General features: G+C 37.5%; 1 protein-coding gene across 4 annotated transcripts; it reads right to left on the bottom strand.

Moving 5' to 3' along the window:
- Window positions 1–2,368: 2,368 nt before the first annotated feature.
- LOC140763362 (putative HVA22-like protein g) lies at window positions 2,369–13,643 on the bottom strand. 4 transcript variants are annotated; one of them, XM_073101522.1, is made up of 7 exons: window positions 13,524–13,643; window positions 13,009–13,059; window positions 12,789–12,887; window positions 12,623–12,679; window positions 12,477–12,540; window positions 12,191–12,409; window positions 2,369–3,004 (listed from the first exon to the last, which is right to left on the bottom strand). In XM_073101522.1, exons 2-7 carry the CDS (start codon window positions 13,038–13,040, stop codon window positions 2,591–2,593), a joined length of 885 nt encoding a protein of 294 aa, XP_072957623.1. In that variant the 5' UTR covers window positions 13,041–13,059; window positions 13,524–13,643; the 3' UTR covers window positions 2,369–2,590. The 4 variants fall into 4 exon arrangements, with proteins under 4 accessions (XP_072957623.1, XP_072957620.1, XP_072957621.1 ...); XM_073101519.1 differs by having other exon boundaries at window positions 2,369–3,010; window positions 13,524–13,632; XM_073101520.1 differs by having other exon boundaries at window positions 2,369–3,010; window positions 13,505–13,610.
- Window positions 13,644–22,481: the final 8,838 nt, after the last annotated feature.

Here is a 22,481-nt window from a genome sequence, read left to right as displayed (position 1 = left end):
GATTGGATCCGATCCACTACGGCTCTAATTTTATAAATAGGAGAAATCCTCGGTTATTTTTATGTGTGGAATAAGTACTGAGTTAAGTTATTATTATTTATCTTGTATTTACTATTTATTCGTAGCATTTATATTATTATTTATTTTCCTAGGAGTATATCTTAACTCTAGAAACCTATAAAGCTACTAAGCCCTATCCACCATCTTCTCTTACGAGCCACACTATCCTACGACCAACCTCTACCATTTCACGACAATATCAAATAATCTATTTCAACCAGATTCTAACATTCCTCACCCTTTCGGTTATAACTATTTTATCTGAATTTCAAATACACTCAAATCAGAGCCAAAAAGAACTCTAACTCGTGAGACTATTATCCTTTAATTTTTATAATTTTTATAATTTTTATACTAGCGAATTATTCGATATCTAATTCTAACATCAATACATGCAGTGCCAAGTGAGATGTTTATAGTATATCTTTCATATCCTAGGATATTACAACTCATCCAACAAAATGTATCAAGATCTACATCTTTTAGAAACCTTTCGTCTCACATACCTTTTCTTGTTTAATTTACCTCTATTTACTACAACAATCATAACATAGAGAGACATAGACAATGTGCGTGCATAATATACAATTAGAGAAAACGCCTACATTTCTTTAAGAACAATTTTATCACCGACCCACAATAATAAAGTAAAAGTGTAAAGTAGTACATATTATCTAAACACTAGGAGATAACAACAGACCAACCACATTAATATCATTTGTCTTACAATAATATAGTACACATCAAGAATAGAAATTTATGATTCAGAGAAAAATTGTATGTATTCAAACTCCTTAAACCTAGGGATTATTCAAATAAAAGGTTTGAATATAGAGAATATAAAAATCACATCTTTTGAAAAGATTAACAAAAACAATGCTCACAATATTTAAGGTTTCATTGTTTTACCTTCGTAATCATCCAATCATTATTGTGTAGTGTGGAGTATAGGAGATAACAATTTCAATGTCGTGAAGCCTCACAAATTTCTCTTCCCCTATGCTAAAATGTAGCTATTCTTTTATTATGTTTAGGTTAAGAAATATGACAGAAGAAAAGAGACTGATTTGAGGAAAATTTGTCTTCAACCTAGCTATGGCTATTCTTTTATTATGTTTAGGTTGAGAAATATGACAGAAGAAAAGAGACTGATTTGGGGGGAATTTGTCTTCAACCCAGCTACAACAATGGACAATGTAGTTACTTTCTATTTTACATCTATCAGCCAATACCATCCCACATATTCATCAATATGGGAGGCAATTTAGTAAAATTATTTTCTCGTGGATGTCCACAACGTAAGATAAAATTTCCTATTGTAATATGATAAGTCTTTCTAATTTATCTCTACTTTATTTAAATAACACATAAATCTTCTCTTTATTTCTTTTAAAATAAAAGATAAATACATATCAAGGAATAGTCTTCTCTTTTTCTTTGTGTCTTTAATAAGAATACAGCGTTCGACGTTTTATATTTAGATTAAGCTGATAAACTTTTCAGGGCTTTAGAGTCAAAACTTTTCAGCGCTTTGCAACTTAAGTAAAAAACTGATATATTCAACCTTTTTTTATTTAGGATTATGAGGTAGCAGGTAAGGTGTCTAAAACTGATCTTTTTGTTATTGAGTTTGAGGGGGCAAGCTAATTCAGTAAGTTTGTAGGATGCCCATTTTAGTTTTTGAAAATATATATATATATATATATATATATATATATATATATTCTTTTGATTCCATTTAGAAAACAGTTTCTTCTTTTCAGACCTAACCAGTTAATTTACCTAAGACAAAGGGGAAAGGTGAATGATTTGCAAATTAATTCCACTTTATAATCATATTAACATGTATGGGCCAAAAATGTGCATTGCTGACACAAAATATATTATGTATTTATATATAAAAAGTGCACACTATTTATATAGAACGAGTACGCACGCGCTGTTTATATAAACGTAAGCATTACGCAAAATGAACGCCTGTAAAGCTAATTTTTGCTAGTGTTATTATAGAATGGAATGTCTTGCAAAAACATTCCCTAGAAACGCTAAAATGTCAGAACTTTTGAAAGCATAAACACCACGGAGTAATCCCAGTTATCAACTAACTTCCAATTGTCCCAAGAGCAGCTACTTGCACCCATTATTGTTCGCACGCTACAACAAACTTTTTTACAGCTTCCACTAATTCTCAGCACCAGATATCACAATCAACCATAGCAGCTCAAGTTTCTTTTCGTCACCATCATCAAATCAAGCTCACAAAATCACCAATTTCAGGACCATTACAGGTCCTTCCAGAAACCCAACGGAACAGCAATCACAGTTTCTTGCATTAAGATCATAAAGGTTGCAGCAACTAAGCATCAATCAATCACTGAGATGATTGCGCAATCTAAGCTACTTTTCTACAGCAACCTACACCCAACAATATCCACATATTTCTAATATTTACATTGGCTGAGATAGGTCAAATTGATCTCTGCAAACTAATCATCAGCCATTTCTTTATCCAAACAGATATCAGGTTGAGCTAACTACTTGGAGGAGCAATTGTGCCAGCTCGCTTCCGCATCCTATTTCGGGTCAGACGGATTGCCTCCTCCACTGGTATCTCTTGTCGGGGAGGCCTTGGGTCTTCTTTATCTGCAGTGGTGGTCACACTAACATGCACCATTTCACCCTCAATAGTGGCGGTTGGTGTTGGAAGGACAACAGGTTGAGAGTTCGGTAGACCTGCAGATGCTGTAGGTTGGTCACCTGGTGCAACTGACTTTGTGGGTTCTTGCAGATGGATTAGACGTGTCGATGGACCTGCTTTTACAGATTCCTGCCGCTGGATCTTGGGGCCAGAAGGTTCAGAAGGGGGTGGCTGGAGGTGCTGCGAAACAGCTGGTTGTTGAGTTGTTACCATTGATGATGTTCGGCGAATTTTCTGTAATTGTTGCTGTTGCTGGATCAATAGAAAATAATCAAAATATACATGAGAAACATTTGAACTCTTGTTCGAAAAGCATTGCTAGTTAAAACACAGCCTCAATATGATTAGACGATATCCCTGGGTAACATCAGTGTGTAATGTAAATATGATTCTTCTTTTTGTGTGTATGAAATTCTGCTGCATAAACAATAGCATCAAGATATCCCAGCAACTTGCTCATGTTATTTACTATCACTAACGACATCCTCACATAATCGATACTATTTCAAGTTTTCAACTATCTTTCTCATCTCACTAATTTGCAGCTCCAAACCTCATGTAAGATTGTCACAGACATTCCACAGAGCTCTAAATGAACAAGCAAGAGAATAATTGCAACTCAATACATTGCTTGGCAGCCTATCATTAGAGTTCGCTGCAGAATATGAGGAACTAGCTTTCAGTAACCACTATATGTGCTTTAGTAATGATGAACTTGTAGAAAAATCTCTAAGAGGAGAACCATTCATTTCGTAGTCACAGGGGCTAAACCTGTGTGTTGTTAATCTCAGTACATAGTCCAAAACAGCAAATGATGTTGTAATTTATTCCTGTAGGACTCTTTAGGTAGATCCAAAATATCAAGATAGATTAGTAATTTGTTGGTTTTATTATTCAGAGTTTGAAGTATGTAATGGTCAGTCAATTATGATGATCTAATGTTTTCTCCTTTTTAGTTTCTAACACTAGTTCTATAAAGCCATCTTCTAGACTAGAGTCTTCCCTGCTTCTTAGTGTACCTCTTACACTCTTTGTCAAAATGGTCTAAAAGCAAATCAAGCCCATAAAGCTTACTTAAGTAACACATACAAGTTCAAGTTCAACCACTAATAGTTGGGCAGCATTTGACGTTAACAATAAATTAGGGGTGGCAATCGGGTCGGGTTAAGTGGGTCGAGTCGGATTAGTCAGGTCAACTTTACCTTGACATATACACGATCCGATTAATAAACGGGTTGTATCTGATAAACACAAACACAACCCGATTAATAAATGAGTAACATGATCTGACCCGCCTAACCCGTTTAATAAACGGGTCAGGTTAACACGACCCGTTTAACCCGTATACTTAAATGGGTCATGTTAACCACCTGATACGTTAACACAACCCGTCTAACTTGTTTATTATAAACCTATACAAGAAAAATATGCTTGTATTTAATTTAACCAGAAAGGACAATATTAAAGAGCAGAATAACAAGTGTACAATTAGCACAATGGACAATAGCTATAAGAATTTAGAACGAATAAAAGTACTTAACAATGGCAATCCAATACAATACTCTCTAAAGCAACAAAACTAGATCCAATCAAGTGAATGGATCAAACAAATTATCAGGATACAAACATCAGAATGAGGATGACTTCTAGCGCTTAAAAGCCGATATGCTCTACAAATCAAAGCATTAAACTATCCAACACCAACAAACGAACATATTAGATACATTAGAGAAGGCGACATGATCAATAGAGATTATACTATCGTAGAAGGGGCGTTTGGGGGGGGGGGGGGGGGAGGGGGCGAGGGTGTTCGAGCCGGGGCAACAGCGGTGATGAAGGCAGCAGGCAAAGGCGATGAAGAGATTCGAAGAGGGTGAGAGGGTTGGAGAGATTCAAAGAGAGGTGGGAGGCACCCGGACTGAGGTGGAGACAGAGGTGGGAGCCGAGAGGCACCGCGAACAGAGGTGGTTGGAGAGATTCGGAGGCACCGCAGGCAAACACCATCAAACTCTCGAGGTAGACGGCAGGTGGAGACTAAGTGGGAGGCACTGCGGCAGGCAGCAGACGGCAATCGAAGAGATTGGACAGAGATAAGGGAGAAGAGGACGGTGTAAGTGAGGATTTTGGAGTAAGGAGTAAGGGGCAATCGGCGATGGCTTAAGGACCTCGAGGTAAGGGACGCCGACGCTAGGGGTGAGAGGTAAGGGGCAACGGCCGACGGCAAAGTGCAATCGGGCAATGGGCATGGGTAAGGGGCAACGGCACTTGCCTCTTAGAGTTGGGAAATGGGGATTTAGTCAAATGTGTTGGGTGTAGGGTTAGAAAAAACTTTTATATATATAGCATATTGGCGAGTTAACCCAACCCGTTTACTTAAATGGGTCAAACAGGTTAGAAGTATAAACTCGAACACGATCCAATTAATAATCGGGTCAGGCGAGTTGATCTGTTTATGACCCAAACCCGATTAACAACCGGGTTATCATGTCGAGTTATCGGATCAGATTAATTTTTGTCACCCCTACATGAAATTGACCTATTTAAAGCTAGCTCCTTTCACCTAACATTTCATAGTTGAACATTGGAAAAGGCCACCTAGCAAATATGGAAGAAATTGTATTAGGTTGTTATGACTCTGTCTCAAAAAATGAAGGCCATTTATATCTTTTATCATAGTAGGAAGTACTAGGAAGTACTTAAAACTTAGACTTGCAGAACATGGTTTTAGCTGAGGTGAGAATATAAAAGTCCAATTGGAGGTAAGACACAAATATACAGCTATTAAACCATGGCTTGATGACCTCTGTAATAATTCAAAAATAAAAGTTACTCTTTTCCTAATGGCAGTAATACATCATTCACAAAATATGAGATATTGTACCACTGGTTGCTAGTTTGCTACAAATGTTGGAGATCATATTTGTTCACCAAGAAAGTGATCCAAGGTAAATTTGTACATCCCAACAAAATAGAAAGAAAAAGAAAAAGATGAAATATCAACTCTCTCCTGTCTAATAATAGTAGCAAGTTGATTCATGTTGGGTCACGACACCTAAGGTTTAGGTATTTTAGTGTAGGCACTTCTGAACTTGGACATATGGTACTTGACACAGGATGATAATCCTTACCACACTACCTTAAAGTGTTTTGTGAAAGTGGAAATGACTTATAGTTAAAGGGGTCGACAAGTAGTTATCCCTTTTTAATTCTAGTTGTGGATCATTCTATGAAATCTTCTTTCAATATGATGGTGTTACGATCTGACCACGTGGGTTAAGTTAGTTGAGTCGGTTGAGTCAAAACTATTTATCCTTTAATTGATTCATGTTTATGTAAGTCACTAAGGCAAATTTTATTTAGTTAGGAAAACCGGTAAGGCAAAAGACCTAGTTGAATTAGAAAAGCTAATAAGCAAATCCTAAAGAAAGTCGATCTAGAATTAGCCATTATAAATATATGGAGTGCAACCCTATTTGTTTAGACCTGGAATGAATATTGAGTTAAGCTAAGTTAAGTTTATTTAACTTGTATTACTTTCAATCGTAGCATTTTATTTTTCATAAGAGTAGATCTAAATTAAAAACCCTATCTCCATCTTTAAACCCTAGCCGCCATCTACCTCCACGAGCCACCCACTAATACGGCCAACCACCACCATCCCACAGTCGTCCGTCACCCTCCGATGACCTCCACAACGTCGGTTTTTCCTATTCCTACCCCATTCTGACCTTACTCTACTATTTTAGCTCTAATTTTTCATCCGAATCTCCGATTGATTTCATTCTAAAGCCATTAGATCAATGAATTTCAAGGTTACTACCCATCAAAATCTCAAGATCATCCTACAAATGGATCGTTCCAAATCTGATTCGTAATAGATGGAGTTTGAACACAAGATGAAAACCCAATATTTCATCCTCCAGTAATTTTCCCTATAGTTGCTACACCCAGACAGTCCACAACTAGCAAAAGGAAGCCCACCAAAATTTTGAGCCATTTGAAAAGCAACTTAATAGAAATGAATAAGACGAAATCATAGATACAAGGTGATCTTGAAGATATTAAAATAGTAATTGAGAAAATAATAAATATGATTCAACATATTCTTATCATTAAGAAACGAACAGCATCTCCACGTGTGTACAAGATGTGGCCGAAAGGTAAAAGGCTTCTTTTGGATTAACAACCGAAGCGGAGCTCTGCTGATAATAGGTTAAAGATAGCACTCTACTGGTAGTATGTTGAAGATAGTAGTTAAATATAGGACTGCACTAGATGTTACATCTCCCTAACATCCCAGAGAACGAAAAAAAAAAATCCTACAGAAGCAAAATGAGAAAATTTCGAAATATTTAAAATCATTTATAAGTTTTAGTGATAAAACTAGTTCTCTTTCTACTACTAATTCTTCTATTGTTATGCAAGCTTCTATACACATTCGCATAATGTTGAACTTTTAACACTTTCCAAAAACCGTACTTTTCTCATAATTTGAGAAAAAGAGATCAAAAATTTCTTAAGATGTAGTGCCTTCTAATGCAATTACTATTATTACGAACAGTTGGTTAGTTTGAGAAGAAAAGTTCAATAAAAACAAATACTCTATAAATAGTTTTTGAAGATGAAAACAATTCTATGATGTCGTAGGCAAGATCATGATTATCCTCATATATAGCACTAAATGAGTACATAAGAGCCATTTTCTTCCATTCAAGAATCAAAAACATTCCAAAGCAAATAACATATGCAATTGGCTCAAAATATTTAGAATATCTGGTTTACAATTTTCTCATAACATCAGAAAAAACAATGGGCATCTTGAAAAGCGTTCAAAAAGACTAATAATATTCAGAACATGGATAAGATCTTATCTAATAGCAAGAGCCTAAATAGCATAAAGAGTGGTTGCATCAGGAAAACATTTTCAAAACATCCTCTTTTTTGGACTTTTACCACTCTGCTTATGTAGGACATTTTAATCGTCTAACAAAATTTAAGGAGACACAAGTGTGTTCTTATTCTTAATAACCACATCCAATAAATTTAAGTGGAGTTTTGCCTATTTGTGCATCTAAAGAAAATTATTTACATTTTAGGTAGCATCTTCTATAAACTTGTCAAAAAGCTCCTACTCTTTTCTCACAAGCAATTATATGTCCAATATATGTCTTATTTTCCCGATTACTATTTTAATATCTTCAAAATCAAACCTACCTTGCTCTATAAGATTAAAATCTTATGCAAATGCATCTATTATGAAAGAAATCACCATGCATGATAAGTATGTAAATATTTGAAATCTTGGATAACTACATTAATTGATGCATTGTCTACAGTAATAAAGAAAGTGCTATTTTGAATATTTTAAACTGTAGGTTTTGGTTAATTAGTTCACACTTCACCATAATATTCTCCTTTGGCCTTCTAAAATCAACAATTTGTTCTTGGATTACCCATTTTTATCAATAAAATGTAAAAGTACACAACTAACCAATTGTTTGATAAAATTCAAATAACAAAAGTTAAAAGAAATTTTTTACTTAAAGTTGCAAGACATAAATTGATTTTGCCTCACTCTTCATATAATATTCGATATAGCCTTTTTGATATTTGTATGGTGAGAACCATTTAAAATAGACTCAGAGCTCGCTGCGATATATTTGACAAAATGAATACCATAAATTAGTATAAATAGTAAGGCTTTGACAAGAAGCCAAATTCTTAGCATTTTTAGATCTTTTTATCAAAAAATTTAGATACACTAAGATTATCAACAGACTGGTTGAGTATAGTTTGTCAGATGTCTTAATAATTTAAGGAGTTGGTCCTAAGATACCTATGAAGCTGATTTGTGCCTAACCAAGCTGATGAAATATTAAAATTACAAATTCTACATTAAGCTTTTGTATCTATAATTTCACTTCATTCATTTTAATAAATTGTTTTTTCAAAATTCTTCCACACTTAGAAGGTCTTCCTCTTGATAGTAAAGGGCTATTCAGTGTGGCTGTCCTGGATGAAGCCTCTAAAAGGGAAGAAAAAGCCTAGTAGTTTATAAATATACAAGAGATTATGCGGATAAAATAGAGAATGAGAGAATATGCATGGAATTTGGGATGGAGAATGAATATGATTGGTCACTATTTATAGGAAAACAAGCACCTAATTAACAATTCTATCCTTGAAAGATTAATCATTTTTCAAGGTCAAATGAGACTTTGCTCCCAAATTACAATTTTTCTCTCCAAATTAGCCAGTTTTACTATTGGGTTTGGGGCAAATCTAAATGACCTAATATCTTGTTTTATAGACAAGACAAGACATGTTCGCAACTTAAACCAGCTATTTGGTCCCCTCTCTATCTCGCTAATGTACAAGCGGAGCCAAGATCTAACAGTCACACTTTCAATCATTAATTGGCTTCAAATCAATGCATGTTGCTTGCAGCACTAGAATCTAGGAAGTCAAAAGCGAGGATGTGCCGACTAAGCAAGCTTGTGCTTCAGGCTTTGAGCCGAGCTCTAGGCTATCAAGCTAGAGCTCAACCCCTAGGGTTAGCCAACTTCAGGCCTAGAGTAAAGATCTAAAACAGCTCAAATTGGGCCAAGGCCTTTGTCCTATGAGCTTTTCTAGGATTCCTACTTCAAACTCCCCTTTCCCAACCAAAAACTTAGCATCCCTGACTCATTTCTTCCTCTAGCACCTAACCTTCCCTCCCCATCTCTTGCTCCCAATCCTCCTCCAATTCTGCCCCCATACCAGTCGACAGTAGCTCGCACTACCACTGTGAACCTTGTGATCACTTCATCTGCTCCTTTGTTCAGACATGACGAGCAATGGGGTCAGCTAAGTAGGCAGGCAGCAGTGCGGCAATGGTCAGAGACAGACAGTACAAATGGTGATATAAGGTGGTGAGTATAAATGGTGACATCAGTAAGCAATCTTCTCCCATCAGGAACAATTTTTCATAACCAAAGAAGTTTAAAAAAAAAAAAACTAATATAATTTGTAAACCCTAACCAATGCATATACCCTGACCAAATTCCATATATCTCTCAGATGATAGGCGAGTTCTATTTCCAAAATACGGAGTTCAATCTCAACCCAAAGGGTGGGTAGCTAGCCTGACTGTCTCTAATAGGTTCCAATCTGATTTGGGCATGAAAAACCCCTCTCACACTTATGGACACCCTAGTTAGGCCAAAATCTCAGCTTGTTATTTAAGAGCCAAGGAATAGTTTTAAATAAAAGAAAAGGGGACTTAGAGGAATGCAATAGTGAAAATTGTATAAAAAAGAGCAGAGAATATTAGCTGAAAATTTTAAACGAAGAGCTCACGATGCCAAAACCCTCAGAAGTCAAGAACAATTCTTATTTTATCTTATCCTAAACCTTGATCTGATAGAAAATTCATAGGAGCATAACTGACATGCCCTTGCAAATGTAAACCAAGAATAAAGTCTAGGAAGCCAAGACAAATTGTAGGTGTGGTAGATGGACATTCAATCACAACTCTCAAACATGCCATTAATGGACAATTGAACCCAAGGTCTCAGAATGCTAATGGGCCTCAGGACAAACTCTAATACTATTTTGTGGCCAAATGATCCAACACTTTGGACAGTGCTCAAAAACTTTCTTAAGTCAATAATATCAATAAGATAACAAACTAAGGATCGTTCACTTGTCCTACAGCATATTACAAGTTCTCTCTATCAAATTGCTATAAAGCACAGATACGAATACGGATACGAATACGAGATACAGCTATAATAGGATACGGATATGGATACGAAGATGCAACAAATCCTTAAAAAACAAGAAATAGATATGGCAAAGATATGACTAATAAAAAATATATTTGCAATCTATTGTCAAGCCATACAATATATGGTAAAAAATGCATATCACTCCATCCACAATAAGCAATTCATAGCATAACTATCAAAATCAGACTGGACGTTGACTTGATTAGTGGTCGGATTACTGAGTGGTTCAACATGTGGGTCACCCAATCGGACTGTTGGTTTTACTTAGAGTTATTTTAAATATTTAACTACTATACTTAGAGTTCTAGATAATTATAAAAACTAAAAGCAATCAATAAAAGCAATGTATTAATTACACTTTTAATTATTTTAATTAACTAAATTACTATAATAGTTAATAATAAGGACGACTAGGTAATCTTTTTATATAATAAAAAAGAGCAACTCGGTCAGTTCGCAGAAACATGTTCAAGTTGCACAATTCCAAGTCAACCAATTTTTACTAAGTCAAGTGCATTTCCGGTCTGACGATAAAACCAAACCAACTTGGTAGTTAGTTCACCAATTTGACCACCTAGTCCAGTCCGATTCTAATAACTATGATTCATAGTGTCAAAAGTTCATCAAAAACCTACTTACCAAGTACCAATAATTAGATTATATATATATATATATACATACATACATACATACATACATTGATACATAAATATATATATATATATATATATAGTTCATGCATCATGCTACCAAATAACCAAAATGGTTATATTTAGAACAAAAAAAGTATGAAAAATGTCTCTGTCCTTACGTATCCCTATATTATCAGGACTAAAAGCCATATCCAACAATTAAATTAATAATTTTAATTTGGATACTCTTTTTGGCATATTTCAATGGTCTAAAAGTATCTCTCTACTATTTATAAATTTTTCTCCGACTTACAGAAATAAACTTCTAGACTTAAAGAAGTGGACATCACAAAATGAGTAACCTTAATAAATATAGAATAGCTTTTTTCACAATTATATTAACTCATATATAGCAAAACATGTAGTGTCAATAGGTTTAGCCATGAGAAGTAATTGGATGCATAGACCGAACAGAACTAGTGTATGATTTCACTACCATTTGACAAACTAGAAGTAGAAGTATTGGTGCCTTCTTGGTACACAAGAAGAGGTATTCTTGGATGTGATGATGGGTTTTATGATTTCATGAAAATATTTGTACAACTAAAAGTTTAAAACACTACATAATGTAAGTCTTTAGACTTTCGTAATCAACATTTCCATGCTTATGCTTTTATCTAGGTTCAAGAAATCTGATATTATTACCATAGTGGAAAAAAGATATCTTGGTTTTACGACTTTATCCATTAGCATGTGAAAATTGAAAAGTTATGAACCTATTAAGAGGAATTTGCCAAGCATTAGGAACAGATGGACATCAAAGAGAAACATTTCACGGCAGCAAGTTTGATGTGGCAATTAGATGAATCATTGAGTGAGGAAAAAGTGAGCCAATGCTACTCACAGATAGTTTAGATGTACCTTCATTAACCCAGGTAAAGGTATTTATGACTAAGTTAAGTGTGTGTGTGTGTTCGTTATATCAAGTAACAAAGAGACCACACGAACATGTATCCACAATAAAAGAGCACCTGGACAGGGCGTGATCTTGTAGACTGTGATGGTGACTGAGAAGCAATATACTGCAAAATTTCAAATATAATTGTATGTCCATAACTGGCGACCTTTTGCCAATAGTGGATGACAATATCCCCAGCCCTTGCTCTCAGCTCAAGTAAGTTACGATCAATTTCATTCTCATGCTTTGCGACATATGGACGAAAGAAGGTTTCATAGACATATGTTGTTCCCTGCCATAGCATCATATAAATCATTAAATGCAAGTACTCAAGATATGACTGGAAACACAAATTTTACCTTTGTCTTCGGACACCACATGTAAACCAAGAATGCCAACTTCGCCTCATTGTACATCGGCAACCTTCAACAAGGTAGACAAGATACAGACTTGTGAAACAATGAAAGGAGAACAACCCATAATGTGAGCCAGCTGTTAAGCTTACCATGATATAAAAGCATCCCCAAATCTCTCCAGGACAGTTACCATGGCAACTAATATCCTGAAAAAAGGATGAAACAAAAGGGTACTAACAAATCTGTAGCTGCCACATCTCAGATACCTTAAATAAGGATCCAATACTTCTTAGAAATGTCCTAGAAAGAGCATACCAATACTGACACCAAAATATAAGCTGCTCGATCTCCGGCTTGTTCAACTCCACAGTTTTATAGCATTCATAAGCCGGATAAGCATAGCCGAGCACCAATCTGCAGACACAAAGAACATTTCAGATTTTGGGTCAAAGGAAGACTAATCAACCAAGATCAACCTCCCTATTAGTTGCCTAGAAATGAGTGGAGAGGGATTACAAGATCAGCAGGTGCTTACACAAGGTATCTTGTAAGAAAACCTCCTATCATCTCGACTCCTCAGCAATAACTGCAACAAGATCAAGGAAAGGCAACATAAAAACAATTCATCAAAAAGAAAACAAAGTTTACTATCCTCTGACGGCAAAAGCAAACGAAATCAGCGGGCGTCCTCATTCCGAAAAAAACCACACAGAAAAGGTAGAAGGAGAGAGAAGAAAAGGCAGCATATTATAGCTGGGGATTACTCAAGAAAACCAAGAAATCATCAGAGTGCGACAGAAGAGCATCCTTACTGCAGAAATTGGAGGTAAAGATCGAACCACCTCAAATGCTCAAATGCTTACTGGCGGAGATGGGGAAGGAAAGAAAGGAATCGATCAATTTATCTTAGACTTGAAGCGTACGAAATCTATAGATCTCTTTCTTTCTCCCTTTCTTTTAATTTTCGCATATATAAAAAAGGGGGCGAGAGAGAGGAAAGAGGAGTCCGACGGCGAGAGAGAAAGAATTACATTCGGGAGAAGAAGATACCGGAGGTCAGAGTTGTGCCGATGAGGTCGGACTCGGACCCGCTTCTTCGCGGAGCGTCGGTTTTGAATTGTTTCTTTCCATCCATAAGAGTTTGTTATTAAATATCAGTACTCTCACTCGGTCGAGGCAGCCGTTGTAGATATGATATGCCCTAGTACTGTTTAGATCTCCAGACAGTAACAAATTAATAATTACATTGCTCACTCAGTCGAGGCAGCCGTTGTAAGGGGGGCCTATACTTTATAGAATAATACATTGAGATGACTGTCCCCTACTTTTGCGGCTTTGCCTAAAACTTTTAGGGTAGGTTGGTTCACTGAGTTTTTGGACGTTTTGACAAAACTAGCACTGCTCTAAATTTTTTTTTTTATCAAAATAGACTATTTCTTAAATTTATTATCAAATAGAATTTAATTTATTATAGTCCTAATAAAAAATATTGATAGGTTCCTAGGCAAAAATACTGATCAGTATTTTTTTTTGGTCCTAAAACGCTGAATTGATCAGCGTTTTATATATATAAATTTTTTTTAATTTAGTCTTTCAGTAGCAATAAAAACGTTGATCAGTTCAAGATTTTTATTAGTACTACAGTGAATTAGATCTCATTTGATAACAAGTTTAAGTGCCGATCTATTTCGGTAAAAAATATAAAATTGGTCAAACTTGTTCTAGTTTAAAATGTATTTATCAAAATTGATAATACCTAAACTTAGAATCTATTTTACTAACTAAAATGTTTAATAGTTATATTTATCTAAAAGTGAGAACAGTAATAATATCAGTATTTTTTTCTTAGTAAAAACTAAAAGAAAGATCCCATAAAAGTGTTTTAAGAAAAGCATCGATTAGATTAGCATTTTATTTTTTAAAAAAATGATACGATTCGATCTATATTGGATCCACTCACGGGGATGCAACCGTCTACACATGTTCACAAAAACAGAGAATGCAAATTGTGCGTTCGAACGAAATCGGGCCTTTCAAATGCGATTATTTGAATGCTTGCATATGTTTATATCGACAAAGAATGAAAATTTCGTGTTTGAACGCACCACTAAAAGTGTGGTTTTTGTTAAGGTTTGTTAGAGTTGTTTAACTCAGTTGATGAGTCCTTAGGGTGAGCCTCTATAAATATATGAAGGAAACACTAATTGAAGTTTATCTTAGATAATTGAATTGGCTTTGGCCCTTATTTTTCTCTTTACTTGTCTCTAGCATTGGCGTCCTCTCCTACCTCCCTTCTTCCATTGCTCAAATCTTTAGTCGGCATCTTCTAACTTCTAACCCCCTCTTCTATAATAACTTCTCCCTCTTCACACCAAGGAGTAAACCTAGTATTTATCTAGTCATTGGAGGGCTATCAAGCTAGGATCTAATTGACCTTTAGCAACTATTTGATTGATATCTTGAGATCTAACCATCCAAATCATGTGATCTTAAATTCGTTAGAAAGCTCTCTTCAAGAGTAACAATATATCTAAATTTTAAGAGGATCCGTCTGTTAAATTTTTCGTAGATCTTTTTGGAAGTTACTAGCTTCATCGAGTCCAAAATCATTGCGGATTAGATCAGGCTGGTTCATAACAACTAGTATCAGAGCCAATGTTCCTCGGATCGTCATGGCTACCACAAGATCAAAGGCAATAAAGCAAGTAAGCGATCAAGGCTTGGAGATGGACCATATGGTTATGTCAATATCTCCATCCCCTCAGAGTTCAAGAGGACAGACGTAGGGCCCTCTTGATCTCGTGCAAACCCTAACGCTCATGGCCCAAACATTGTTGGAAATGAAGGCCATCCTTGCTGATATGAACCATCCTCTAAGGTGTACCCCTAAGCATCATCGAAGACATGAAGAACGCCCCTTACCTAGAGGGGAGAATCGACAAGGACCGATCTTGGAGGCACAATGGCAACAACGTGATGAACCGTTCGGGCACCGCACCAACTTACCTCCCTTGCACTCGAGGAAACCTATGGCCCCACATCCAGAGGAGAAGCCTTGGGATGAGTGGGAGAAGCCCCCACGTCAACCAAGGTTCCAACAATCAGAGTCGCTTCATCAAAGACGTAAGAACGGACACAACCAAATGCTACAACCCTGCACCGTTCGAGTTGAATTTCCTAAATTCAGTGGTGGTGACTTATTGGATTGGATTTATAGAGTGGAGCAATTCTTCACTTATCAAGGGACACCTAATCACCAAAAGGTGCTTCTGACCTCATTCCACCTTAAATACGTAGCAGTGAGATGGTATCAAGCAGTGTATCGCGCACGTGCTTTCGCCACTTGAGAGGAGTTTGTCAACGCGCTTTGTGTGTGTTTCAGACCTTTTGACTACGAGGACTTCCAATCCACCTTGACGAAACTAACACAAAAGACCTCTATAAGAGCTCATCAAGAAGAGTTTGAAAGAATTAGTAATCGAGTCCACGGGTGGTCGAACTCAGCCATCAAAAGCACTTTTATCTTCGGGTTTCATCGAGATATTCAAGCGAAAGTTAAGGCGTCTCGTCCTACTACCTTGTTGAAAGCCTTCTTAACGACTCAAATGATGGAAGAAAAGATAAAGGAGTTGAAGGTTACTCATCGTCCAACATGGAGCATTAGCGACCCACGCGTTAAACCTAGACCACCGGTCTCAAATGTGGCACGTTTGGGGTGGGTTCGACCAAACCTCAATTGGCCACCCCCATCACAGACAGGCCTTGACATTAGGGGATAGCCATGGATGATAGGACGACACCTCACACCAACGGAGGTCAAAGATTGGTGCTCAAAGGGTTTATGCTTCTATTGCGACGAGCGCTTCATACTAGGCCACAAATGTGCCAAACAGCCCACAATCATTATGCTCATAGAAGAGATGATAGAGGATGATCCCTTCGAAGATCCTAAGGAACAGCAAGAGGAAGAAGTGGGCCACACCGAAGGAAACAAACCGCTTGAAGTTCAAACCAAACTCTCCTTTTATTCTCTTGCCGCCGAGTCAACTCCGAAAACTTTATGGGTCAAAGGTATGATCAAGAAGAAAAAAGTTTTAATTCTTATTGATTTAGAAAGCACCCACAATTTTATGGATTCACAGATGGTGAGGCAGTTCAGATTAGAGTCGGAACCTTCTAACGGCTTTGATGTGATCATCAGTGATTGCACCATATTGAGAACGAAGGGCATATATCGCAAGGTCTAGCTACAAATTCGAGGCCATGTCTTCTGAATTGATCCTTACCCATCAACTCTACTAGGAGCCGACTTGGTACTTGGGGTGCAATGACTTTGAAATCTTGGACCGATCACCTTCAACTTCACCACCATGGAGATGGAGTTCAGTCATGAAGGCCAACCGATCCAGTTATTGGTTGCATCAAACAAGAAAATAAAAAGGGCATTGCAGTCCCTAGAAGGGTTGCCAAAACCTAGGTGTCGCAGGTTCCTCATGCAACTCATCGAAGGGGCCAAAGACGTGGATGATCTACCACACTTATCTGCTGATTTAAAGGCTATTTTGTAGGAATTTAAAGATGTGTTCTAGTAGCCACATGGATTGCCACCACCTAGGGTGCAAAACCATCGCATCGAGATCATGCCCGGGGTGGGTCTAGCAAATGTGAGGTCATACCGTTATCCATTCATCTGAAAAGAGGCTATAACAAATATGGTCCAAGAGATGTTGTCTAGCGGGGTGATAAGATCAAGTCGAAGCTTCTATTCTTCACTAGTCTTACTTATGCGGAAAAAGGTTGGTTTGTAGCGATTTTGTATGAACTATCGAGCTCTTAATTTCATCACCGTCAAAAACCGATATCCCATACCGGTGATTGAAAAGTTGCTGGATGAATTGATGGGTGTATGTTACTTCTCAAAGTTAGATTTGAGGGTTGGGTACCATCAAATTAGAGTCAAACCATTCGATGTGCACAAGATGGCATTTAGAACTCATGATGGGCACTACGAGTTCCTCGCTATGTCTTTTGGTTTTATCAATGCTCCCGCCACCTTTTAGAGCTTAATGAATGATTTCTTTAGACCTCATTTGAGGCAATATATGCTGATATCTTTGATGATATATTGGTATACAGCCGTACATGGGAGGAGAATTTCTAACATCTTCAAACTGTACTTGACCTATTGCGGCAACATGAGTTGAAAAGAAAAGACTCTAAGTGTTTATGGGGGCAACAAAGGGTTAACTACCTAGGCCATATCATATCTAAAGATGGCGTGGAAGCTGACCCTAAGATAATCCAAAGTATGGTGGATTGGCCGTTGCCCAAGACTACTAAGAGGCTACGCGGTTTCCTCGGTTTAATTAGCTACCGTCGTCGGTTTATGACGAACTATGGCAAGGTTGCGGCTCCCCTCACGGCCTTGATGCGGAAGGGTGCATTCACATGGACGGGCAAAGTAAGGGAAGCATTTGAAGTGTTGAAGAAGGCGATGATCTCAGCCCCGGTCCTTGCTTTAGCAGATTTTACCAAACCGTTCATCATTGAGTACGAAGCATTCAGAGTCGGCATGGGGGTTATTTTAATGCAAGAAGGCAGACCCATGGCTTATATGAGCAAGGCTCTTTCCGAGCGATCACAACTACTATTTACCTATGAAAGAGAGATGCTCGCTATCATCCATGCTATCACTTAGTGGAGGCCTTGTCTCATCGGGCGTCTCTTCACGATTCGCACTGATCAAAGAAGTTGCCATACTTCCTTGGGCAACGCATACACACAGCTCAGCAAAGGTGGGTGTTTAAGCTACTTGGATACGACTACCAGTTGGTGTATAAAATAGGGATCGAAAACGGTGTCGCCGATGCCTTATCTAGGTGCTCGAATCCAACTGAGTTAGCGGCGATTTCAATACCTGTTTTTTTTAGTAGTTGCAGGAGGTCTACAAGAATGATTCGAACACCATGAAGATGATGGATGACCTTGCTGCAGATCTCAGCTGTATGCAAGGAGTGGTGGTGAAGGACGGACTCTTGGTGGACAAGGGCAAGATCATTGTTCCAGCTGACCATTAAACTTGCGCTTGGAGTTGATGCGCCACTTCTATTACTCCCCCATGACTGGATATGAAGGGGTGTTGCGCACCTACAAACAGTTGCACATGGACTGGGATGAAGAAAGATATACAAGCCTATATCAAGGCTTGTGAAGTGTGTCAAAAAGCAAAGACGGAGTCGGCAAAACCTACTGAATTGTCTCAACTGCTTTCGATTCCAATGAAGGTATGGGAGGATGTCGTCATGGATTTCACTGATGGTCTACCTAAGGCCAAAAGATATTCCGTGATATTAGTGGTAGTAAATCACCTAAGCAAGTATGCATATTTTTCAGCTTTGGCGCATCTTTACACGGCAAAGAAGGTCACGGAGGTTTATGTGCGTGACGTGGCTAAGATGTATGGCATGCCGAAATTGATTATTTCAGATCTTAATCCTATATTTGTGAGTCAATTTTGGTAGGAATTCTTTGCGCTCCAAGCGACTACCTTCCATATGAGTTCAATCTATCATCCTCAAACGGATGACCAATTCGAGGTACTGAATCGTTGCTTAGAGTAGTACTTAAGGTGCTTTGTTGGCAAGCGACCGCGATAGTGGTTATCTTATTTGCTATGGGTTGAGTGGCCATACAACACGATCTTTTATTCAGCCATTAGCATGGCCCCGTTTGAGGCCATCTATGAATAGCTACCCTCGACCTTGCATACATATTTGTCATCGGCCAGAGCCAACCAAACTAAGGTGGATATAGTTTTGCGAGATTGTGATGAGGTGTTGAGGAGACTTAAGATGCACTTAGCGACTGCTTAAAATAGGATGAAGCAAGTCTATGACTAGAGTCACCAAGAGAGGTCCTTTTTGATTGGAGACTAGGTTTATATCAAAGCTCCAACCATATCAACAAAGCTCGATTAGACTCATTCCCAATCAAAAGTTGGCTTCAAAGTTTTATGGACCGTTCTAGGTGATCAAGAGGATTAGACCTGTGGCGTACCTCCTAGACTTACTTGCGAAGGCGCAAATATACCCAGTATTTCATGTCTCAAGCCTCAAGGCTCGAGTTTCCCCTACTGAGCCCATTGGAGTTGTTCTACCCAAGCCAACAATGACTAAAGCCGATGAATCTGAATCCGAACCTAGTATTCCTATTCCAGTTATCCTAGCTGCTGATGCACTTGAGTTTAGGATGAGTGAGTGATTGAGATTTTGGTGGAGTGGCAAGGACGCATAGTGGACGAAGCAACTTGGATGCCCGAAGCGGATTTCATAGACCGATATCTTGAGTTGACACCTTGAGGGCAAGGTGAACAGAAGCGTGGTGGAGTGATACGATTCAATCCATATTGGCTCCACTCGTAGCATTGGGTTTATCGGGTTGAGCCTATTTATCTACTTGAGTTTGTTAGAAGCAATAAAAGCATTTTTGTTAGGGTGTGTTTGAACGCAGGGACCGCGTTCGAATAGGGATGCGAACGTCTGCACACGTTTACAAAAACAGAGAATGCAAATTATGCGTTTGAATGGAATCGAGTCATTCAAACATCTGCATAAGTTCAGATTGACAAAGAACGAAAATTCCGCGTTCAGACACGATCGAACGCGTTTGAATGCATTGCGGCGAAAGTATGAGTTTTATTAGGGTTTGTAGAGTTTTTGAGTTAATTTAAATTTAAATATTTTTATTATTTATAAAATGAGTCTAATTTTTTATTTACTTATCAAATAAATATTTTTATTAGTATTTAAAATTGTGTCCTAAAATATAATTACTCAAAATTATTTTCCAATGTAAATATTAAATATTAAAATATATTAGATATGAAATACATCAAATAAAATTACATTAGAAATTATATTCTTTTATTTTCGTGCCTCTGCCATAAGTGTTCAATCATTGCATTTTTGTAACGCCCCCGCCCGGCACGGGCACGGGCACGCGCGGCGCACGCGACAGGTCGGGCGGGGCCCGTCACGCACAGATACACTCCTGTGCACATACGTTCATGACATCATCAAATAACACCTGCTAACATATCCATGATCACATAATCCATCACCAAATAAATCATACTCTTAACCAAATAAACCTGTTAACATATGAATATCAAAGTCCACAATAATATACACTAGACCGCTACATAATCTGGTAGGACCCACACAGGCCACAACAAACCATCAAGATACAACTAAAATAACTAATACAAGGGTACACTATGATTCGACCTGTATTATACAAATCATTATCTAATACAAAAGAGTACAAATATCAAATATTGGTACAACTCGATTTCTATATAAACTATCATCTATATCATCTCGTATCTATAGCTCACCTCATCATCGCTCTAAAATATCTTCTTAAGTCGCTATCACGTACCACATATCTGAGGGGGTTAGAAAAGAAATAAAGAGAGTCATGAGCAAAATGCTCAGTGAATAGACCTTACCCCGAATCAGTGATGCCAAACAGAGAGTAAATCATGTACTGGATAATATGAATCAGAAAGAGTATCATGTCATGAATGAGTATATGAATGTATCCTCAATAATATATAAATGAAAAGTAGATAACACGTCATAACTGATAAAAGTATATAATCCTCGACCATGAGTAAACAAATCTCCATGTCATCTATCATCATAACTCTCTCTCAAATATGATACATGATGCATGCCGATCATGACTATGCTATGATATCAAATGCAACCATATATGATGCATATTGACCACTCGATAATCAGGTAACCGAATGATAATGAAATCATATGCATTTCTCAACATCACGATCATCACCGATATCTCGGTATAATATCATCATACTAGACCACTGTGCACAGTCAACACCCGGTACCCGGTCTCAACATCATGCCCGAAGGCTCAGAGCATACTCTGCCATCCGCAAGGAGTATCTCAAATATAACCATACCCTGCCATCCGCTAGGGTATCAACATCCATCCAGACCGGGCACCCTTCTAGCTGATAGAAATCTCGTGAGGATAACTCGCCACATATGCCCTGGCGAATGGCATGTGTCCGAATGTCTGCTGCGCACACAGACTAACGACCTCGGACGTAAGGCCAACAGGATCGCGACTATGTCGAGCGATCAATCATCCACCAAGCGCGTCCTAACCCTCGCGCCCACTCGGGTATCCTCACGCTTTCTATCAACTATCCTATCAATCACATTTCATGCTTTCCTTTTTAAATGACAAATCATATGCATATATCCAGTACAATAACAAGTCAATGCATAACCGGAATTTAGGTAGAATAGGAATCAAGAGCAAAATGATGTAATGCAAACTCCAACCATGTATCTAACACATGCATACTCGTGCTAATCTACCACATGCATACTTATGATAGAAATCATCCCGACATAAAACCATAACAGCATAATCATCTCCAATCATCTCTATATATCACCAATGTACTCATATCCCAGATCAGTCTAATCAAGTGCATGATAAAATATGCTCGACTGAAATCATCTTTATATAAAGTCATATAATCATGCTGGAGGCCAAAACATGCATGTACATAATATATAATATAACCTAATTTGAGAAAGGGATCTAGGGGATAAGACTACTCACAGTCTGATCAGAAGATACAAACCACGCATCTCTCACGTCTGTCAGGTAACCGAGTGACACTCATCGCTAGCAACGTCCACGGGGTCTCAAATAAGGGGTTCGGGATCGTCTGAAAATATTTAAGTAACATAAAGTTAGTTGTTTATCCCATTATAATCCGTTCGAGTAAAATATGATGATTTATTAGATTTTAGAATTTCTACTTATTTTTATAATTGGCTAGATTTTTATTATAAATAAAATATAAATATAGATAAAAACCTAATTATAATTAAATTATATCTTGATTAATTAGGGACTATGTAGCCATTATCTTCTTTGTTACAAAATAATAATGTATAATAA

Source organism: Typha angustifolia, chromosome 7, assembly GCF_048772165.1.
Source record: "Typha angustifolia cultivar Huaian chromosome 7, ASM4877216v1, whole genome shotgun sequence".
Taxonomy (NCBI): Eukaryota; Viridiplantae; Streptophyta; class Magnoliopsida; order Poales; family Typhaceae; genus Typha; species Typha angustifolia.
The sequence above is the reverse complement of the archived record's forward strand: the minus strand, read 5'-3'. Positions and strand labels throughout refer to the sequence as shown.